Below are 23,207 nucleotides of genomic sequence, written 5' to 3' on the forward strand. Positions count from 1 at the left end.
ACCTTTCAAGATCTAACTCCCCTCGTGATTTCTGGCATCTAGCCAAAAATATCTCCAATAACTTTGCTTCTTCTTCTTTCCCTCCTCTACTTCAACCAGATGGCACCACTGCTATCACATCTATTTCTAAAGCTGAACTCTTTGCTCAAACCTTTGCTAAAAACTCTACCTTGGACGATTCTGGGCTTGTTCCTCCCTCTCCTCCACCCTCTGACTACTTCATGCCTCGTATTAAAATTCTTCGTAATGATGTTTTCCATGCCCTCGCTGGCCTAAACCCTCAGAAGGCTTATGGACCTGATGGGGTCCCTCCTATTGTTCTCCGAAACTGTGCCTCCGTGCTTGCACCTTGCCTAGTCAAACTCTTTCAGCTCTGTCTGTCAACATCTACCTTTCCTTCTTGCTGGAAGTTTGCCTACATTCAACCTGTTCCTAAAAAGGGTGACCGCTCTAATCCCTCAAACTACCGTCCTATTGCTTTAATTTCCTGCTTATCTAAAGTTTTTGAATCTATCCTCAACAGGAAGATTCTTAAACATCTATCACTTCACAACCTTCTATCTGATCGCCAGTATGGGTTCCGTCAAGGCCGCTCGACTGGTGATCTTCTGGCTTTCCTTACTGAGTCTTGGTCATCCTCTTTTAGAGACTTTGGTGAAACTTTTGCTGTTGCCTTGGACATATCAAAAGCCTTTGATAGAGTCTGGCACAAAGCTTTGATTTCCAAACTACCCTCCTACGGTTTCTATCCTTCTCTCTGTAACTTCATCTCAAGTTTCCTTTCTGACCGTTCTATTGCTGCTGTGGTAGACGGTCACTGTTCTTCTCCTAAATCTATTAACAGTGGTGTTCCTCAGGGTTCTGTCCTGTCACCCACTCTCTTCTTATTATTCATTAATGATCTTCTAAAACAAACTTCTTGTCCTATCCACTCCTATGCTGATGATACCACCCTGCACTTTTCCACGTCTTTTCATAGACGTCCAACCCTTCAGGAGGTAAACATATCACGCAGGGAAGCCACAGAACGCCTGACTTCTGATCTTTCTAAAATTTCTGATTGGGGCAGAGCAAACTTGGTATTGTTCAATGCCTCAAAAACTCAATTCCTCCATCTATCAACTCGACACAATCTTCCAGACAACTATCCCCTCTTCTTCAATGACACTCAACTATCCCCCTCTTCTACACTGAACATCCTCGGTCTGTCCTTTACTTATAATCTGAACTGGAAACTTCACATCTCATCTCTAGCTAAAACAGCTTCCATGAAGTTAGGTGTTCTGAGACGTCTCCGCCAGTTTTTCTCACCCCCGCAGCTGCTAACTCTGTACAAGGGCCTTATCCGTCCATGTATGGAGTATGCTTCACATGTCTGGGGGGGTTCCACTCATACTGCTGTTCTAGACAGGGTGGAATCAAAAGCTTTTCGTCTCATCAACTCCTCTCCTCTAACTGACTGTCTTCAGCCTCTCTCTCACCGCCGCAATGTTGCATCTCTAGCTGTCTTCTACCGCTATTTTCATGCTAACTGCTCTTCTGATCTTGCTAACTGCATGCCTCCCCTCCTTCCGCGGCCTCGCTGCACAAGACTTTCTTCTTTCTCTCACTCCTATTCTGTCCACCTCTCTAACGCAAGAGTTAACCAGTATTCTCAATCATTCATCCCTTTCTCTGGTAAACTCTGGAACTCCTTGCCTGCTTCTGTATTTCCACCTTCCTATGACTTGAATTCCTTCAAGAGGGAGGTTTCAAGACACTTATCCACCAATTTTTGACCACTGCTTTGACCCTTTTAGGGACTGGCATTTCAGTGGGCATTTTTTTTATTAGATTTTTGTTGCCCTTGGCCAGTATCCTTCCTACATAAAAAAAAAAAAAAAAAAAAAAAAAAAAAAAAAAATATATATATATATATATATATATATATATATATATATATATATATATATATATACTTTGAACATATGAGTTTATACGGCCAGGTGGTTTTCTAGTAAATATATATATATATATATATATATATATATATATATATATATATATATATATATATATATATATATATATATATATATATATATATTTACTTTGAACATATGAGTTTATACGGCCAGGTGGTTTTCTCGTATATAAGTCTCGTTAAATGTGATGGCTAATTCAGTATTTAGTAGCTTCGCTCCAACAGATAACACGGACATCTACTATACAAATAAATCGTGCGACATAACAAACAAACGAGCTGCTGCAACCTTCACCACCACAGACACGACAGGCCTTTAACGACTCCCTGATGGGTCATCCACACCACAAACATAGCTAGTCGCTATACATAAAGAAATGGAAGACAGCAAACAAAGACACAGAACCATTCTGATACACACTGACTCTTTCGGAGCACTATAGACATTACGCGACTCATCACCAACAAATAACATCAACATCACAAAAAAAAAACATACAAGCAATAGCCCAAACAATCAGACGCAAGAAAGAAACATTGACCTAAACTGGATTCCGAGTCATGTAGGCATTGTAGAAAACGAAGAAGCTGACCTCTTAGCTAAAGAAGCGCTCATTCTATCTAGTGTCAACCCACATATTCCCACAAATATTTCTCAAATGAAAAACTTCCTAAGAAAAAAAAAATTGCTGACACACACCATACACAGAAACACACTAAAAGAGCCGAGAAGCACAACACTAAAAACATTATCCCCATTCCCAGACTCCTCAAAAGAGAGAGAGAGAGAGAAAAAAAAAAAAACAATACATATACAGACGTAAGCTAGATTACCGTTGTAACCAAGGACTGTAATCAAGGACAACTTTCCTCACATATACATCCACTGCATTAATGAGACAGACACGCCACTCAAACACTATCTCATGGAATATGAAAGAAAGCCTTCCTACTTAAACAGGCACCTAGGATCAGCGGAAAACATTTTAATGCACACTATCTGGTCAAATCTTACAAAACCAGTCAAACGCTAAACGCCCCCAAATTAATTAAACTTCTTTTTTTTTCACCACACTTGAGGGACAGTTTGTATTGGTTATATATATATATATATATATATATATATATATATATATATATATATATATATATATATATATATATATATATATATATATATATATATATATATATATATATATATATATATATATATATATATATATATATGTGTGTGTGTGTGTGTGTGTGTGTGTGTGTGTGTCTGTGTCCGTAATTTCTTATACTTTATTACTACAGTATATTACCTTTCGAGTCTATTGGGTAGAACCACGTATACGATACTTGCAATGAAGGATACACGAGCCTCGACTTGGTCTGTTACCTGCATACAATGTAAAGAATATGATATGTTGATAAATTATACTCTCTCTCTCTCTCTCTCTCTCTCTCTCTCTCTCTCTCTCTCTCTCTCTCTCTCTCTCTCTCTCTCTCTCTCTCTCTCTCTCTCTCTTTGTATATATATATATATATATATATACGAGTATATATATATATATATATATATATATATATATATATATATATATATATATATATATATATATATATATATATATATATATATATATATATATATATATATATATATATATATATATATATATATATATATATATATATATATACCTAAAGGAAAAATTAGTAGACAAATAAATAAATAAATAAATAAATATATATATATATATATATATATATATATATATATATATATATATATATATATATATATATATATATATATATATATATATATATATATATATATATATATATATATATATATATATATATATATATATATATATATATATATATATATATATATATATATATATATACATATATATATATACGAGGTGTGTCATTAAAGTTCCAGGACTGGTGTCCTAAAAGATGAATTTCAAACCCAAGCCACAAACCACCATATTTCCCCTTCAAAGTAATCCTTCTGGAGTATACAACTGCGCTCCCAACCCTCTACAGTCACTAATCTTTTTCTTACGTGCTTTTAAAATCATGTCCTCTGTTGCAGGTCGTTTAACAATGAGCGCTGAACAGCGAACAAACTTGAAGTTTTTGGTGCAGTTGGGGAAAACGCCGTCAGAAGCACTGGGTATGCTGCAAAAAGTGTACGGGGATGAGACAATGTCACGCTCACGTGTTTTTGAGTGGTGCAAGAGGTTCAAAGAGGGCCGGGAGGACGTGGAAGATGACCCCAGGAGTGGAAGACCCTCAACGAGCAGGAATGAGGCCAATGTTGAGCGTGTCAAGCAGATGGTGCGTGACGATCGTCGGTTGACTGTTCGAAAGATCGCAGATGAGCTTGGCATGAACCACAACAGCGTGTGGAAGATTATCACTGAAGATCTGGGCATGCGGAAAGTCTGTGCGAAGATGGTGCCGAGACTCCTGAACGATGACCAGAAGGGACGACGCATGCAGGTGTGTCAGGACATCCTCGAGCGTCTGGAAACTGAACCAGACTTGCTCAGGAGAGTCATCACCGGCGATGAGTCCTGGGTATTTGAGTACGACCCGGAGACCAAACGCCAGAGCCTTCAATGGAAGAGTCCGGCGTCGCCACGGCCGAAGAAAGCAAGGCAGTCCAGGTCCAGCTTCAAGGTCATGTTGATCGCTTTCTTCGATGTGAGGGGCATCGTCCACTGCGAGTTCTTGCCACAGGGCCAGACAGTCAACCAACATGTGTACAAAGAAGTACTGCGGCGTCTGCTTCGTGCAGTACGCGAGAAGAGGCGGGAGTTGTGGCAGGGCAACTCGTGGCTGCTTCACCACGACAATGCGCCTGCTCACAATGCCCTGAGCATCAGAGAGTTCTTGGCCAAGAAGAACATCGCCGTGCTGGAGCAACCGCCCTACTCACCTGACCTCGCTCCGTGCGACTTCTTCCTCTTCCCCAAGCTCAAGGAGGTCATGAAGGGGACCCGTTTTGATGATGCGGACGACATCAAAAAGGCCGTGACGACGGAGCTGAGGAGCATCCCGCAAGAATCCTTCCAGCAGTGCATGCAAGCCTGGCAGAGAAGGATGGACAAGTGCATGCGGTGCCAGGGGGATTACTTCGAAGGAGATAACCTATAGTTTGTAGCCTGGATGTGAAATAAAACTTGTGTGGCACCAGTCCTGGAACTTTAATGACACACCTCGTATATATATATATATATATATATATATATATATATATATATATATATATATATATATATATATATATATATATATATATATATATATATATATATATATATATATATATATATATATATATATATATATATATACGAGTATATATATATATATATATACATATATATACATACCTGCCTATGTATATATTATGTATGTTTCTATGTTTCTATTTATCTATCTACTAAATTTTCCTTTAGGTATTGGTTTACGCACCTTTCTAGAGAAGAACATAAAAAAAAAAATAAGGGTACTTACAAGAACCCAACATGTTTACACGTATAAAACATGCCTACACTTCCCCGATTATAGTCCTTTTCCATAACTTTGATCAATCTTCTTTTAAAGTTCCCCAACGAGTCGGCAGTAATAACCTGATTTTTTTTTACTTCATGACAGTATTTGAGAAACGGTCTTAATTAGTTCTGACTTCTTTGCACTGCTCTCGCTAAGGTAGGCCAAAAGTAATAATTTCTGAATCTTTTTTGTCCTCTGATCTTTCCAGAGCGTCGTTCTTTATAGTATATCTAATGTGTCAATTTAATCTTCCCTCGCTAAAATTAAAACGCATTTTCTATATATTTGTGCAATTGATATTTTTGTTTACGTCTGTCTGCGGGCCGGGTGCATCATATTCCAATATAAATGACGTACCGATCTTCGTGTTGTCCACAAATTTACTAATATCGCGACTAACTCCACAATAGTGGTCAAAAAATTGTAGCACCTCAATAATTGCTTGTATCCTCTCTAATTTTGTTTAGTTAATTGTAACTGTGTCCTTGTCGCATAAACATGACTTCAGCCTGCTTAAAACGCCCAACATTCCCATGCGCAGTAATTTTTGTTCAAGAACATTGGGTGGGCTATAATGTAAAATGAATAATATAACTACCCCCATTTATCATCAAAATGTAAGAAGTTCGCGGTCATCACTTACCACTCGTGAAGCCATTAAGTAAATCCTTCATCAACTTATAATCATCTAAACTATATCCAATATTTCTGACAAATACAGATTTTGTAATTTTACCTAGTACAGCCAAAATGCCGTAATAGTCCATATTGCCATTTGATCAGATTTCTTTAAAAAATATATGAATATTTTTACTTGCCACCATATTGAAGGCAACTATCCTGAATCTAATGATTTATCAAAGATGTTACTAAGTAGTTCATGGTTAATATAATTGCATTTTATTTTAAATAATATGAGATATCATAATCTAATATTCTAAATGCATGTAATATATATATATATATATATATATATATATATATATATATATATATATATATATATATATATATATATATATACATATATATATATATATATATATATATATATATATATATATATATATATATATATATATATATATATATATATATATATATATATATATATATATATATATATATATATATATATATATATATATATATATATATATATATATGGACAGAACAGGGGAGAGAGAAAAAAAATGTTTAGTGCAGTGAGGCCGCCAGCGGAGGAAAGGAATCCAGTTATCAATATCAGAAAACCAGTTACCTTGAAAATAACGGAAGAAGATTGCAAGAGATACAACATTGCGGAGTTAAGAAAGAGTCTAAAAACAGTCTATTAGAGGAGAGGAGTTGATGAGACGGAAAGCTTTTGATTCCACCCTGTCTAAAACAGCGGTATGAGTGGAACCCCCCAAAGACATATAAAACATATTCCATACATAAAAAGGTTAAGACCCCTATGCAGAACGCTGGAAAAGGTGATAAAAACTGGCGGAAATATCTCAAAAAGCCTAAGTTCATAAAAGCTGTTTTAGGTTTAATATGTGAAGTGTCCAGTTTAAATTATAAGTAAAGACCAGACTGAGGATGTTTAGTGTAGAAGAGGGGAAGAGTTGAGTGGCATTGAAAAAAAAAAAGGGGGACTGGAGTCTGGAAGGTTGGGTCGAATTGATAGAAGGAAGAATTGAGTTTTTGAGGTATTCAACAATACTACGTTTGCTCTGCCCCAATCAGAAATTTTAGAGAGATCAATAGTCAGGAGTTCTCTGGCTTTCCTGCGTAAACTGTTTATTTCGTGAAGGGTTGGCCGTCTACGAAAAGTAGGTGGAAAAGTGAAGGGAGGTATCATCAGCATAGGAGTGAAAAGGACAATAAGTTTGCTTTAGTAGATCATTGATAAATAATAGGAAGAGAGTGGGTGACAGGACAAAACCCTGAGGATCACAACTGTTAATAGATTTATGAGAAGAATAGTGACCGCCTGCCACAGCACCAATCGGACGAGAAGAAAGGAAACTTGAGATAAAATTAAAGAATGAAGGATACAAGCCATAGGAGGTTAGTTTTGGAAATGAAACCTGTATATATATATATATATATATATATATATATATATATATATATATATATATATATATATATATATATATATATATATATATATATATATATATATATATATATATATTTTTTTTTTATTTTTTTTTTTTTTTCATTAAAGAGCAACCCTGTCAAAGGCAACAAAAATCCAATAAGAAGAAAAGCCCAATGAGATGCCAGTCTAAGAAAAGGGTCCAAAGCGGTACTCAAAATTTGAAGGATAAGTGTCTTGAAAACTCTCTCGAAAGCATTCAATTTATAGGAAGGTGGGAATACAGAAGTAGGCAGAGAGTTCCAGAGTTTAGCATTGAAAGGGATGAATGACTGAGAATACTGGTTAACAAATGAAAGGTGGACAGAATAGGGGTGAGAGAAAAAAGAAAGTCTTGTGAAGCGAGGCTGAAGGAGGAAGTAAGGCATGAAGTCAGCAAGATCAGAAGAGGATCTAGCATCATAATAACGGTAGAAGATAGCAAGAGATGCAACATTTCGGCGATGAGAGAGAGGCTGAAGACAGTCACTTAGAGGACAGGAGTTGATAACACGAAAAGCTTTTGATTCCACCCTGTCTAGAAGAGCGATATGAGTGGAACACCTAAAGGCATGTGAAGCATAATCCATACATGGAGGGATAATGCCCCTCTACAAAGTTAGCAGCTGGGGGGAGGACTGAAAAACTGGCGGAGACGTCTCAGAATGCCTAACTTCATGGAGGCTGTTCTGGGCGGAAATATAAAGTGCATGAGATTCTGGTGATGGAAGGCCCACAAAAGTACTTTTTGTGGGCTACGTCTCTATCATGTATAGCACGAGAACAAGGTGTATTAAACCAAAGTTTGGAAAGTTTAGGTCAAGAAAAAAGAGTGAGGAATGTACGCCTCCATGCCAGACACTATCATCTCTGTTATGCGCTCGGCACACAAGGACGAAGCTCTGACACGGAAGCAGTAGTTATTCCAAGTAAAATCGGCAAAATACCTCCTCAGGTAACCCCAACTAGCAGAGGCAAAATGCCAGAGGCACCTCCGCTTAGGGGGATCCTGAGGAGGTATTGGAGAGATAGGACAAGATACATATATGATAGTGTGATATGAGCAGCCCAATGGAGAAGAGAGGGTGTCAGCATAAGTAGAAGTTCTAGAAGTCAGGAAAAGGTAAAAAATGTTGGGCGTATCTCCAAGACGGCCAGGAATACGAGTAAATGTTTCTTCAATTGCTCTAGGTCGTGAAGGATAGCAAAGTTGAAGGCTAGTTCACCAGAATGGTCAGTGAAGGGAGACAAAAGCCAAAGCTGCTGGTGAACATTGAAATCTCCAAGAATGGAGATCTCTGAAAAAAAGGAAGAAATTCAGAATGTGTTTTACTTTGGAAGTTAAGTGGTCAAAGAGTTTCTTATAGTTAGTGGAGTTAGCTGAGATGTGTACAACACAGATAAATTTACTTTGAGAGTGACTCTAGTCGTAACCAGATGATGGAAAACTCGGAAGACTGAAGAGCGTAGGCACGAGAGCAATTTATGTCGTTACGCACATAAACGCAACATCCAGCTTTGGGATGAAAATGATGATAGAGAAAGTAGTAGGGAACAGAAAAGGGGCTACTGTCAGTTGCCTCAGACACCTGTGTTTCAGTTAGAAAAAAAAATGAGCTTTAGCAGAAGAGAGGTGGTATTCTATAGACTGAAAATTAGATCTAAGACTGCGAATGTTGTAAGAGTTAATGAAGAAAAAGTTGAGGGGGGATGTTTGTCAGGACACTTAGGGTCATTATTAGAAGAGCAGTCCTACCTGAGGACATTTGTGGTCCCCTCCCCAGATGGGGACTCCGAGACTGGTGTAGGAGTCGCTATGATAGTTTTGAGTGAAGGGTATGTGTTATTAGGTACTTGTAGTTTTGTGTGGAGAAAGAGAGTTGTCTTTAGAGGACAGGCTATGACTGCCTCCTTGTGTTGTGAAACACAGGGGAAACGTTCAGTGAGGTCACAGCTGGGTTTAATTATAAGTTCACAGTACCCCCTGATTCAGTGCTTTAGACCTCACTGGGAGTAATTATCGTTTCGAGAGGTGCCTATTGCCTCCTTCTATTATATATATATATATATATATATATATATATATATATATATATATATATATATATATATATATATATATATATATATGTAAAAAGTGTATATATGGGCAGGAGATTCTCTCTAAGGCATACTTCATTGAAGATGATAGCCAATTCGGCGTTAATGATTTTCTTTAAGGTATTTTCTCTAAACCTTTAAAAGTGTTCTAATTTTCTAAACATGTAATGGCTGCGCCAAAGCTAGCCATCTGTACTAGATCCGGATTTCGGGTCTCTTGCGGTAGCGTTTTCTTTCATACCCGCCTGCCAGTCTCAGCGGCGGCTAGCCGCGCACTACGGCGTCGCTGATTGGCTGATTCGCTTGGTGCGTCGTCTAGCCTTGATCTTCTCATGCTCGGCAGTGCTTGTAGGTCAATTGTTTGGATATTCAACCTTGGATTTTCTTATTTTATGTGGAGGGCTTCTAAAATGGATAATCTTCTTTTGTCGGGGCAGCTGTCAATGATGTCAGTGATGTCTTCTAAGATTTTCCTGGTGATGGTGATATTGTGCTCTTGTTGTTAGTGGTTTTTCGGGGCTCCGGCCGCTAAATGCAGTGTGAAACGTCGCGAGAGCTTTGTAGTAGTCTCGCCGATATAGGTTGTAGGTAGGACTTCGCAGTTTCCTTGTTTGCAGGTGAAGCTATATACGACGTGTGACTTCTGCTTTGCTTCTCTCTTGATGTCTGGACTGTTCTTAAGGAGGAGATGGCTGGATTTCTTATGCTTGTAATATATCTGCAATTTTTATTTTTTTTCTAGATTTGTTGGCTTCACATTGCTTCTGACGAATTTTGTTATTATTCTCTCTTCTTCTTTATATGCTGATGAGTAGAAGGCTCGGTAGAAGAGGACGATGTTCTCTTGCGTGGTGGTGACGTTTGCATTGTAATTATTGAGGAGATTGAGGATCTCCCTATGTCCGTTGTTAACTAGCACTTGGGCTGATCTTTCTATTTCTTGATGTTCTTGTTTTCAGGTACTGCAGTGTGTAAAAGATCTTCTAATGTGTGCGCCGATAGTGGAGTCTTTATATCGTTGTGGGCATTCACTTTTACCGTTCAGGAAGTGTCCAGGGTTTGTAGTTTTAACATAGACTTTTGTGTTGAAGGACTCGCCTGTCTGCTTCACGAGTATGTCGAGAAAGGGCACGGAACCGTTTACACTGTTCTCTGTAGTGAAGTTGAGGCTGGAGGCCTGTTGAAGGCGTTGTCCGAGTTGTTCTATTTCAGCCTGATTCTTCGTCTTGATGAATATATATATATATATATATATATATATATATATATATATATATATATATATATATATATATATATATATATATATATATATATATATATATATATCCGATTTGTTTTGATCACCATTAATCGATGAGATCCTTTGTGTGGTAGTGATTGCACTGGTGTACCTGATTCTAGCAGGATATTGTTGGTAGAGTGGAGGTCACGGGTAGTGGTTATGATTATGGTTGATTTTCCGAGTAAAAGAGCAGAAAGTTTATAAGATTTTTTCTTGATTTGATAATGGATATGGTGTAAACGCGTGATACCAACACACATATTATGACCGACGTGACGATTCTTCATTTTCTCTCTCTCTGAAGACTGACTGTGAGCTGTGAACTCTCTCTGTATTCTCTCTCTGGACTGACTCTCTTTCTCTGTCTGTAAAGGCTCTATTTTTGTGAGAAACGGGTTAAGATACAAGATCTAAGACGAAGAAATGGCCAAGCAGGTGCCAGTAAATGAGGTGAAGGAGCCAATCAGAAGTCGTTATTCTAGCTAATAACTAGAGAGGAAGTCATCAAGGTGATGCAGATGTTTATCCTATGGCGTGGCAAGAATATAGGGAAGGTGTGGTATTTCCTTGAGAGAGCGATAGGGAAGAGAAAGTTTTTTTTTATGTAGGAGAGACCTACATATATACATTATTTTTGTTGGCCAAGGGCAACAAAAATAAAAAAAAAAATAAAATAAATAAATAAAAATGCCCACTGAAATATCAGTCCCATGAAAGGGTCCAAAGCCGTAGTCAATAATTGAAGGATAAGTCTTTTGAAACCTCTCTCTTGAAGGAATTCAAGTCATAGGAAGGTGGAAATACAGAAGCAGGCAGGGAGTTCCAGAATTTACCAGAGAAAGGGATGAGTAATTGAGAATACTGGTTAACTCTTGCGTTAGAGAGGTGAACAGAATAGGGGTTAGAAAAAGAAGAAAGTCTTGTGCAGCGAGGCCGCGGGAGGAGGGGAGGCATGCAGTTAGCAAGATCAGAAAAGCAGTTAGTATGAAAATAGCGGTAGAAGACAGCTAGAGATGCAACATTGCGGCGATGAGAGAGAGGCTGAAGACGGTCAGTTAGAGTTGATGAGACGAAAAGCTTTTGATTCCACCCTTTCTAGAAGAGCACTATGAGCTATGAGTGGAACCCCCCAGACATGTGAAGCATAATCCATGCATGGACGGATACGAGTAAGTCCCTTGTACAGAGTTAGCAGTTGGGGGGGTGAGAAAAATTGGCGGAGACGTCTCAGAACGCATAACTTCATAGAAGCTGTTTTAGCTAGAGATGAGATGTGAAGTTTCCAGTTCAGATTATAAGTAAAGGACAGACCGAGGATGTTCAGTGTACAAAAGGGGGACATTTGAGTGTCATTGAAGAAGAGGGGATTATTGTCTGGAAGGTTGTGTCGAGTTGATAAATGGAGGAATTGAGTTTTTGAGGCATTGAACACTACCAAGTTTGTTCTGCCCCAATTAGAAATATTAGAAAGATCAGAAGTCAAGCGTTCTGTGGCTTCCCTGCGTGAAATGTTTACCTCCTGAAGGGTTGGACGTCCATGAAAAGACGTGGAAAAGTGCAGGGTGGTATCATCATCGTATGAGTGGATAGGACAAGAAGTTTGGTTTAGAAGATCATTAATGAATAATAAGAAGAGAGTGGGTGACAGGACAGAACCTTGAGGAACACCACTGTTAATAGATTTAGGAGAACAGTGACCGTCTACCACAACAGCAATATAACGGTCAGAAAGGAAACTTGACATGAAGTTACAGAGAGAAGGATAGAAGCCATAGGAGGGTAGTTTGGAAATCAAAGCTTTGTGCCAGACTCTATGAAAAGCTTTTGCTATGTCCAAGGCAACAGTAAAAGTTTCACCAAAATCTCTAAAAGAAGATGACCAAGACTCAGTAAGGAAAGCCACAAGATCACCAGTAGAGCGGCCTTGACGGAACCCATATTGGCGATCAGATAGAAGGTTGTGAAGTGATAGATGTTTAAGAATCTTCCTGTTGAGGATACATTCATAAACTTTCTATAGGCAGGAAATTAAAGCAATAGGACGGTAGTATGAGGGATTAGCACGGTCACCATTTTTATAAACAAGCTGAATGTAGGCAAATCTACAGCAAAAAGGAAAGGTATATGTTGACAGACAGAGCTGAAAGAGTTTGACTAGGCAAGGTGCAAGCACGGAGGCACAGTTTCGGAGAAGAATATGAGGAACCCCATCATGTCCATAAGCCTTCCGAGGGTTTAGGCCAGCAAGGGTATGGAAACCATCATTGCGAAGAATTTTAATAGGCAGCATGAAGTAGTCAGAGGGTGGGGGAGAGGGAGGAACAAGCCCAGAATTGTCCAAGGTAGAGTTTTTAGCAAAGGTTTGAGCGAAGAGTTCAGCTTTAGAAATAGATGTGATAGCAGTGGTGCCATCTGGTTGAAATAAAGGAGGGAAAGAAGAAGAAGCAAAGTTATTGGAGATATTTTTGGCTAGATTCCAGAAGTCACGAGGGGAGTTAGATCTAGAAAGGTTTAGACACTTTCTGTTAATGAAGGGGTTTTTGGCTAGTTGGAGAGCAGACTTGGCATGGTTCCGGGCAGAAATATGAAGTGCATGAAATTCTGGTGATGGAAGGCTTAAATACCTTATGTGGTTAAAATAGATTGGCCACGTAAGCACGTGGGATGAAATATATGAACGATGAATATATATATATATATATATATATATATATATATATATATATATATATATATATATATATATATATATATATATATATATATATATATATATATATATATATATATATATATATATATATATATATATATATATATATATATATACTGTTAATTGTCATTTAATTTTTACAGTGCCTCTTATCTTATATATTTTATATATTTAGATTCTTACTTCTTGCCAGTTCTTAGAAGGCAAAATATGAAAGTTGAAGTTGAGAGCTTCAGACAAAGTAACAAGTTGATTGTAGTCAATTCCTGAGTGGCGGGCGGCTGTACCTTCTCCAGATGTCATCCAGTATGGTGCATATGGCAAGGCAGTTACATTAATGGTGGCCCCGTAGAAGCTGTATAAATTGAAAATATGAACTACTTAGAACCTAGTAACTTCAAAGTGTTGTGTATTTATTTATTTTTTTTTTTACTTAAAAAAATATTGTATTCTATTTATTTTATTTATCTATTTATTTTTTTGCTAAGGATCCATATTAATGAAAATATAAACATATTATTAAGAGATGTCAATGATCAAATTAGAAAAGGGATTTTACCTACTTTGGTCTTTATATAAGTAGTCACTATATCTGGTTCAATTGAATAAAATTAAACCAGCCAACCACTTCACTCCATATCCACTTTGATCCTGTTACGGTACAATACTTCGGAAATCTCTCTCTCTCTCTCTCTCTCTCTCTCTCTCTCTCTCTCTCTCTCTCTCTCTCTCTCTCTCTCTCTCTCTCTCTCTCTCTCTCTCTCTCTCTCTCTCTCTCTCTCTCTATATATATATATATATATATATATATATATATATATATATATATATATATATATATATATATATATATATATATATATATATATATATATATATATATATATATATATATATATATATATATATATATATATATATATATATATATATATATATATATATATATATATATATATATATATATATATATATATATATATAATGAGCTGACTATAAGAAATTCTTTGACTACTTAACTTCTAAACTCTAGCACATTATAACTCTTTATTTTACGAAAATCTGTATTCTTAGAGATTTCAATGTTCACCAACAGATTAGGCTATCTTCTCCCTTCACTGACCATCCTGGTGAGATAGACTTTAACTTCGTTACCCTCTATGACCTAGAGCAATTAGTGCAACACCCTACTCTTATTCTCTACCGTCTTTGAGATTTGCCTGTCACGACCCCAGGAACTGTTACTCAATACCCTGTATTCTACTTCATCCTGTAACTCTACTAATGGGGTTAATTCCCCAAATTTCAACATTTCTTAACAAAGTGAAAAGTCATAGATAACAACACAAACCCCACCCTGTGACTATCGTCATCTTGAAAGATGAGGAACGATTGAAATGTATTGCGTCCCTTCGTCAGGGCAACCTCCGAGTTAGTTCATCGATTTTTAGCACATGACAGGGTTCATACACCTAACAATCATGAATGTAATACTTACATATATTTAAAAGATAAGTAGAAGAAATGTTGAACACACCAGATTACCACCACCACAATATCCGTCACACCTGTCTCTCAACTCCCAATACAATCGCTCCATTCACACACCAGTATCTCAGCAACACTTCCCACCTACACAGTCACTCGCTCGTGTCACAACTGGGTCACTCTCCAACTCTAATCTAATTCACTGCTTTCCATCCACCATTCACCAATGCAGAAGTAACAACGGTATTCTCATAGCATCTTGCTCACACATGTCCGCGTCCACAACCAAACACTGCTTCACACGTCCCGCCAATCTTCACGGAAGCCGTTGACTGTTTCTGTAGCTCAGACAGCACTGGCTCACAGTATGAACACTAACACCACACACCATTATATATATATATATATATATATATATATATATATATATATATATATATATATATATATATATATATATATATATATATATATATATATATATATATATATACTAACAAAATGACAATAACACAAGAACACAACACTGGAAACACGGAAATAACAAACACATGAATACAAGAAAATGGTACTACACAAATATACTCTCCCTCTCAACCACCAAACACATCCCACCCATCACAACAAGCCTCCCAGCTAAGCAAAATATAAGCAATTTACCAAATAAATAAATAAATAGATAAATAAATAAATAAAAATAAATAAATAAAAAACAAAAACAGAGAAATAGGATTAATCATTCCAACAAGCAACATCACAGGTTGGTGCAAAGACACTAGGCATAAACTCACTAAAAGCATCGAGGAGATAAAGTACAAAATCACATTCACAATCCATACACTTGACTCTGCACAAATTATACATGCAAAAAAAAAAAAAAAATGGTAGCATTGAACTTGAGGATTGTTCGCCACTACTGAAAGACAGTCAATGTCGAAAATTACGCTCTGGAAGGGTCAGGGAAAGAAATCCAACACAGTGTTTTCACAGAAAGAAAGAAAAATACAGAAAAAAATAAATAAAAATATAATAGTCATCACTGGCCAATGTCTACCTAATGACTCCACTTTAAAAATTCCTGGCTGCTGAACACACCAAAAATTACAAAGGCATCTTAAGCTGATTGCAACGCAATTTTAGTGAAACACAATGGCAAACACAAAATTTTGGACAGCTTCTTTTCAGCCAGAGAAATAAAAATAACCTCGAAAAAACTCATTATATCAATTAATCAACCCCCTCCCCCCACACAATTTCATCCCAGACACCAGATTTTTTTCACTTTGTTCCTCATAAACATGCCAATATATATGATGGCAAACATTAACGCAAACACACCACCTTTGGTTATACGACTTTAAACATAAAAGGGAGACAACTACATAGAGTCAAAGAAAAATAACATTACTTTACCTAGGACCACACTTCTCCACGTATTTCACTTAACATAGAGGAACTAATCCCGATTTAATTTGTGTCATACATCGAATTCACCACAATATTCACATCTAACAAGGACCACTCACCACCAGTCACCACAATTCCATAATAATCATTATATCTTCAGCACTTATACTCGTCCCTACCTCCCTAAAACCAAACTTCATGAAAGCTAACTGGACTAAACTTAAGTAGTACATCGATTCACATCTCAACACTTATCCTACAACACGTCAACCTTGAGGAAATTGATTCAGCAATTTCCCATTCGTATGAAATAATTCACGATGCCGTTCCTTTATTTCCCAATCTCACTATAGACCCCTGCCTACTCCCACTCACAGATATAACATCAAAATTATTCTCATTACCTTCAACACTCTCAGGAACTATGCCTCGACTTTCGAGAGGTTTATACACCTCTATTGCCTCTACCAACGCCTGCAGCATCAACTCAACGACATTATCTTTACCGAAGCCACTACCAACTAGGGAGAAACCCTAAGTAAAACAGCAAACACGTACAAAGATTTCAAGACTTTCTGAACAAAAAAAAAAAAAGAAAAAAAGAAAAAAAAATCTTTTAGGACTAGGTCAATCAACTCCTGAACCTTACAACATATTAGATGAAAACAACACTAAAACTTACACACCACAAGAGAAAGAAACAACACACAAACGAGTCTGGAAACACGTATTTACAGAGAATGAGGGTGACTCAAAAGAGGTATCATCAGCGTAAGAGTGATAAGACAAGAAGTTTGGTTTAGACCATTAATACATAATAGGAAGATTGCGTGACAGGACAAAACTGATGATCACCACTGTTAGTGGAATTAGGAGAAAAATAACCGTCTACCACAGCAGCAGCAGGAGGTAGTAGACACCTGCCGAAACGACAATTACTCCCAGTGAGGTTTAAAGCACTGTTCAGGGGGTGCTGTGAACTTATCATTAAACCCAGCTATGACCTCACTGAACGTTTCCCTTTGTGTCTCACAACACAAGGGGGCAGTCACAGCCTGCCCTCTAAAGACAACTCTCTTCCTCCACACAAAACTACAAGCACCTAATAACACACACACACACACCATTCACTCAAAAATTTCAAAGTTATCATGGCGACTCCTACACCAGCCTTGAAGTCCCCATCTGGGGAGGGAACCATAAATGTCCCCAGGTCGGACTGCCTTTCTGTCGACGACCCTAAGTGTCTTGACACCCCCCTCAACTTTTTCTACATTAACTTCTGCAACATTCCCGGTCTAAAATCTAATTTTCAATATGTAAAACACCACCTCTCCTCTTCTAAACCTCATCTTCTTTTCCTCACTGAAACTCAGGTGTCTGAGGCAACTGACAGTAGCTCCTTTTCTGTTCCCTCCTAATTTCTCTATCTGTTGCGTTTATGTGCGCAATTACTTAACCTGCTCTCGTGCCCACGCTCTTGAATCTTCCGAGTTTTCCACCATCTGGTTACGAATACAGAGTCACTCTCAAACTAAATTTATCTGTGCTGTATACCTCTCACCTAACTCCTCTGACTATAATAAATTCTTTAACTACTTAACTTCCAAATTGGAGCACATTCTGACCCTCTTCCCTTTTGCAGAGATCTCCATTCTTGGAGACTTCAATGTTCACCACCAGCTTTGGCTTTTCTCTCCCTTCAATGACCATCCTGATGAACTAGTCTTCAACTTTGCTATCCTCCATGACCTAGAGCAATTGGTGCAACACCCTACTCGTATTCCTGACCGTCTTGGAGATAAGCCCAACATTCTTGACCTTTTCCTGCCTGACCTTTAATCCTTCTGCTTATGTTGTCACCCTTTCTTCTCCGTTGGGCTCCTCCGATCACAATCTCATATCTTTCTCTTGTCCTATCGCTCCAATCCCTCCTCAGGATCCCTCTAAGCGAAGGTGTCTCTGGCGTTTTGCCTCTGCTAGTTTAGGAGACCTGAGGAGGTATTTTGCTAATCTTCCGTGTGAGAGACCCGTCTTTGTGTGCTGAGCGCATAACAGTGGTGATAGTGTCTGGCATGGAGGCTTACATTCCTCCCTCTTTTTCTCGACCTAAACCTTCCAAATCTTGGTTTAACACAGCTTGTTCTCCTACTATACATGATAGAGAGGTGGCCTACTTATATATATATATATATATATATATATATATATATATATATATATATATATATATATATATATATATATATATATATATATATATATATATATATATATATATATATATATATATATATATATATATATATATATATATATATATATATATATATATTTTTTTTTTTTTTTTTTTTTTATGTAGGAAGGATACTGGCCAAGGGCAACAAAAATCTAATAAAAAAAAAATGCCCACTGAAATGCCAGTCCCATAAAAGGGTCAAAGCAGTGGTCAAAAATTCGTGGATAAGTGTCTTGAAACCTCCCTCTTGAAGGAATTCAAGTCATAGGAAGGTGGAAATACAGAAGAAGGCAGGGAGTTCCTATATATATATATATATATATATATATATATATATATATATATATATATATATATATATATATATATATATATATATATATATATATATATATATATATATATATATATATATATATAGCGTATAAGGTGGGACATATTGAGCTTCCTTGTGGCACTCCACCTTGTATGTAGAAAGTAGGTCCTGTGTAGTTCGGCAGGGAGATGCGGGCATTTCTATTGTCGAAGAAGTTGCAGAGTTTTTTTGTGAGTATTGTTGGTATTCCATTGTCATTGATTTTGTCCGTTGTGCCATACCTTGTCAAATGCTTTCGACATATCTCTGAAGACTAAGCATCATTGTTCCCTGTTTCCTAATGAATGGGCTATTTTTTTTTTTTTTTTTTCAGATGTAAGAGCCAGCGCTGTGTCGGTGCTTATGTTAACTCGGAATCCGTGTTGTGTTGTAGGTAAGATGTTATTAAATTCTAGATGAGTTCTGAGCCTCTTGTTTATTATTTGTTCTTGTATTTTTCCCGGAACTTCCAGTAGTGAAACTGGTCTATAGTTAAGTGGATCTGTTGTCGGTTTGTTAAGTTTTGGTATTAATTTCATGAGTGCTCCTTTGAATTGTTGTGGGAAGTAGCCTAATGTGTTTATGTGGTTGAAAATCTGTGTGAGAGCTTTTATAGCAGACTCTAATAGCTTGGTATTAATGGTTTTGATGATGTTTGTGTGTCCTGGTGTGTTGTTTTTGAAGGTTTTAATTGTGTTAATAACTTCTTCTACTGTGATTTATGATGCAGTGTAGTGTTCGTTCTTGAGTCTGCTAAGATCTGATTGTAGGTATAGATTGATATCATTGATGTTGTTTGCTATATATCTGTTAACCTCTCTTTTCGTTTATAGGGTCAAAGTGTACGTTATCTTCGGGCTGATAGTAAAAATGTTTTCCCATATGTTTCTGGAAATTTTTTCTTTGTCTTTGTTATCCTAGATTTTCTTCTTATATTTTATGTAAGGAGATATGTTATGTATATTTTTTTTATTTTATTCAAGACATCTTTAGGGTCTTTATATAAGTGTATTAGGTTTGTAATGGTGTCTTTCCAATTTTTATTTTGTATTTTGCATTCTAATAATAAATTTCTTTTAAGTGTGTTATAATCTGTGAATCATGCGTAACTCCATCCGTAAAGTTCTGCTCCTTATAAGTATATATATGCTCCATCGTAGGTATATATATATATATATATATATATATATATATATATATATATATATATATATATATATATATATATATATATATATATATATATATATATATATATATATATATATATATAATAATTTCACTGCTTCTAATATAATTTTGTACCAAGTTTTAATCAGTTTGTCTATTTCTTCTTTATTTAGGTAGGTATTGTTTATTTCGTGCCTGTTGTTGTTTATATGCATTTTAAATTTATCTTTGTCAGCGGACTTGTAGTGAGATTTAGGTCTTGATGGGACTGTTATTAGTAATGTGGTGAGTTTAAATATGATGGTTCTCGGTTAACCGGGTCTTTGTTCCTTTGTTGGTTTTCCTGGATGTTATATGGTTCATCGTCTCTTCTTAAGTTCAGAATCTTCTTTGATGGTGAGTTACTTGGCAGTATTATTGTAGGTAAATTATTCATTTGTAAAGCTCTGTTTAACTCTTTGTTATAAGAGTTAATCAGATGTGCATGCATCATGCGTGACATTATCTTTGTTGCTGTATCTTTTTCTATTAGGGGGCTTGATAGTGTTGGGGCTGAAATAGCTGTGTTACTTGTTACTGTGGTGGAGTATGTCTTTTTTTTATTCTTCATTTTTTTTCTTGTTTTTCCTATGAGGACATTTATTTGCTAGCGTGCGGTGATCTCCTTGGCAATTTAAACTTTTTTTTTTGTGTTCGTATCTGAGCTGCACAATTATGTTCTTTTGATGAGCATTCAGAACAGATCTTGTAATCTTTTGCCTTAGGGCATTGAGAGCTGGGATGATCTTCGAGGGAGTAACATTTAAGGGATGTGAGGATTGGGAAGTATTCCTCTACTCTGATGGCATGTGGTGGTATGCTTATACTGAATCTAAGTATGCCAATCTCTGCTGCTTTCTTGGCAGCTGCTGTTTCCTTAAAGGTTATTTTACGAATCTTGTGTCTCGGGATTTTATATATGTTTTCAATTCCTTTTTTTATCCATTTGTTCTGGGAGATTAGCTCTTCTTCAATTTCTTCTTTTGTATGGTTAAATATGTATTCATCTGTGTTAAATATTTGCGTTGTTATTTTTAGTTCTGAGCTCAGGAGGGAGGATGGGCTGGAAGTTCCGGCTGCTTAATCATTTAAGGTTTTTCCTTGAAAGATTTTGCCCAGATCCTCATCTGTTCTGGTTATTACGATGAATCCATCTTGCGTAGTTATGATTCCAGTTGCATATATTAGGTTCTCAGCCAAGGTCTTCAGGAGCAGGATTTTTTTTGCCTGACTTGTTTCTTCGCTTTACTCTAGCCATTTTGTATGATCTTTCTGATTTTTAGGTGGTGCAGTAAATTATGCAGGGTGTAACGCGAGTTTCTGCAAATGAAAAATGAAAGAGGTGAAAGAACGTGTAATTCTAAGTAGAAAATGTTTTATACACATATGCATTTTAAGGCTTTGTTTACTTGTCAGAGGAGTTGAAAATGTTTGTGTACTATGCTTGCAGCTGAGGTGACGGACAGACGGTTGCATTGTCACAGCCTCGGAGGTGCCACTTGAGCAAGTGGCACCTCCGAGGCTGTGACAATGTCTGTCCGTTACCTCAACTACATGCATAGTACACCCATACATTTTCAACTCCTCTGACAAGTAAACAAAGCCTTAAAATGCATATGTGTATAGAACATTTTCTACTTAGAATTACACGTTCTTTCACCTCTTTCATTTTTCATTTGCAGAAACTCGCGTTACACCCTGCATAATTTACCGCACCACATAAAAATTTGAAGCAAAGCAGTTTGGTGTCTCAGCCGCTAGCAGTTGTCGAGAACACCCTGCGCTGCGCCTGTCCCTATGAGAGTTTTTGCCCATCCTTAATCCAGGTGGCTTAAGGCACCCATCTAATAGCCTCCCTCGTGCAATCCTCGGGGTTCACCTTCACCACCTGGAGGATACTGAGTGCGAAAAGAGAAGAAATAGTCGGAGGAAAAGATGCCTGGGCGGGATTTGACCTAACGGGAGTCCCCGGTTCACAGGACTTGTTACCTGGCAGGACCCACCAAGCGGGGATCCCCTGTATGCAGGACTTTGGACAGAGAATTCAGGCAGAACACCAAATGCTTTGAAAATTGAAACAGTAGCCTCGTCAGTCAGCTCAGCCGCGAAGGTACCGGTGCTTCTTGGCTCGGCTGGGTGTGGTGGGGTAGGATCCTTATTGTTCATCTTCCAGAGCAGTCCAGCGGCGAGCGAATCAGCGAGCAGGTGCCAGGAGAGAGCGGGGCGAAGGTGTTGACCATACGGCTGCTAGCTAGGGTTCGAGGTGACATGTTGCGCTGGCCGCGTGCGTGTTCTAATATCTCTGAGCCGGGCTCATTGCTGGTCGCTGATTGGCTGCTGTCCTCCGGTGTTGGCTGGTTGTTTCCTCCCGTCCCGCGGTGCATGCTCGGTAGAGCTAGGAGGTTGTCTGCCTGTGTGTTTAGCGTAGGCGCCATTTCTTTGATGAATAAAGTTTCTGTGATGCTCAATCTCCGCGAATCTTTACAAGTGTCCAAAATTTATGTATTTTCTTCTACCATGTTTCTCGTTAACGTTGCGCCGTGCTCTTCATGTAGATGTTTCTTGGGGGCACCGGATGCTAGGTGAAACGTCAGAAGTTGGGATAACCTTGTAGTGTTCTTTACGCCAAGCATACGGAGGCAAACACAGACCACAGTCTTGGGTTTGTTGTTGGTTCTACAGCAATACCCCGGGCGAGCGGCCACGGGTGTGCGAGACGAGAGTCGAGGCGAGACTGACTGCTGCCTCGTGGGGTT

The 23,207-nt window shown here is 37.5% G+C and overlaps 1 protein-coding gene across 1 annotated transcript in view; it reads right to left on the reverse strand.

Moving 5' to 3' along the window:
* The window catches only part of LOC135113844 (uncharacterized), a 179,652-nt gene that overhangs the window by 118,699 nt on the left and 37,746 nt on the right, over positions 1-23,207 (reverse strand). The window contains exons 4-5 of the mRNA XM_064029463.1: positions 13,937-14,108; positions 3,271-3,347 (exon numbers count right to left, since the gene is read on the reverse strand). Of these exons, the coding sequence (XP_063885533.1) occupies positions 3,271-3,347; positions 13,937-14,108 (249 nt within the window). The remainder of the gene's footprint in view (positions 1-3,270; positions 3,348-13,936; positions 14,109-23,207) is intronic.

The sequence above is a fragment of the Scylla paramamosain genome, chromosome 26 (assembly GCF_035594125.1).
Source record: "Scylla paramamosain isolate STU-SP2022 chromosome 26, ASM3559412v1, whole genome shotgun sequence".
Classification (NCBI taxonomy): domain Eukaryota; kingdom Metazoa; phylum Arthropoda; class Malacostraca; order Decapoda; family Portunidae; genus Scylla; species Scylla paramamosain.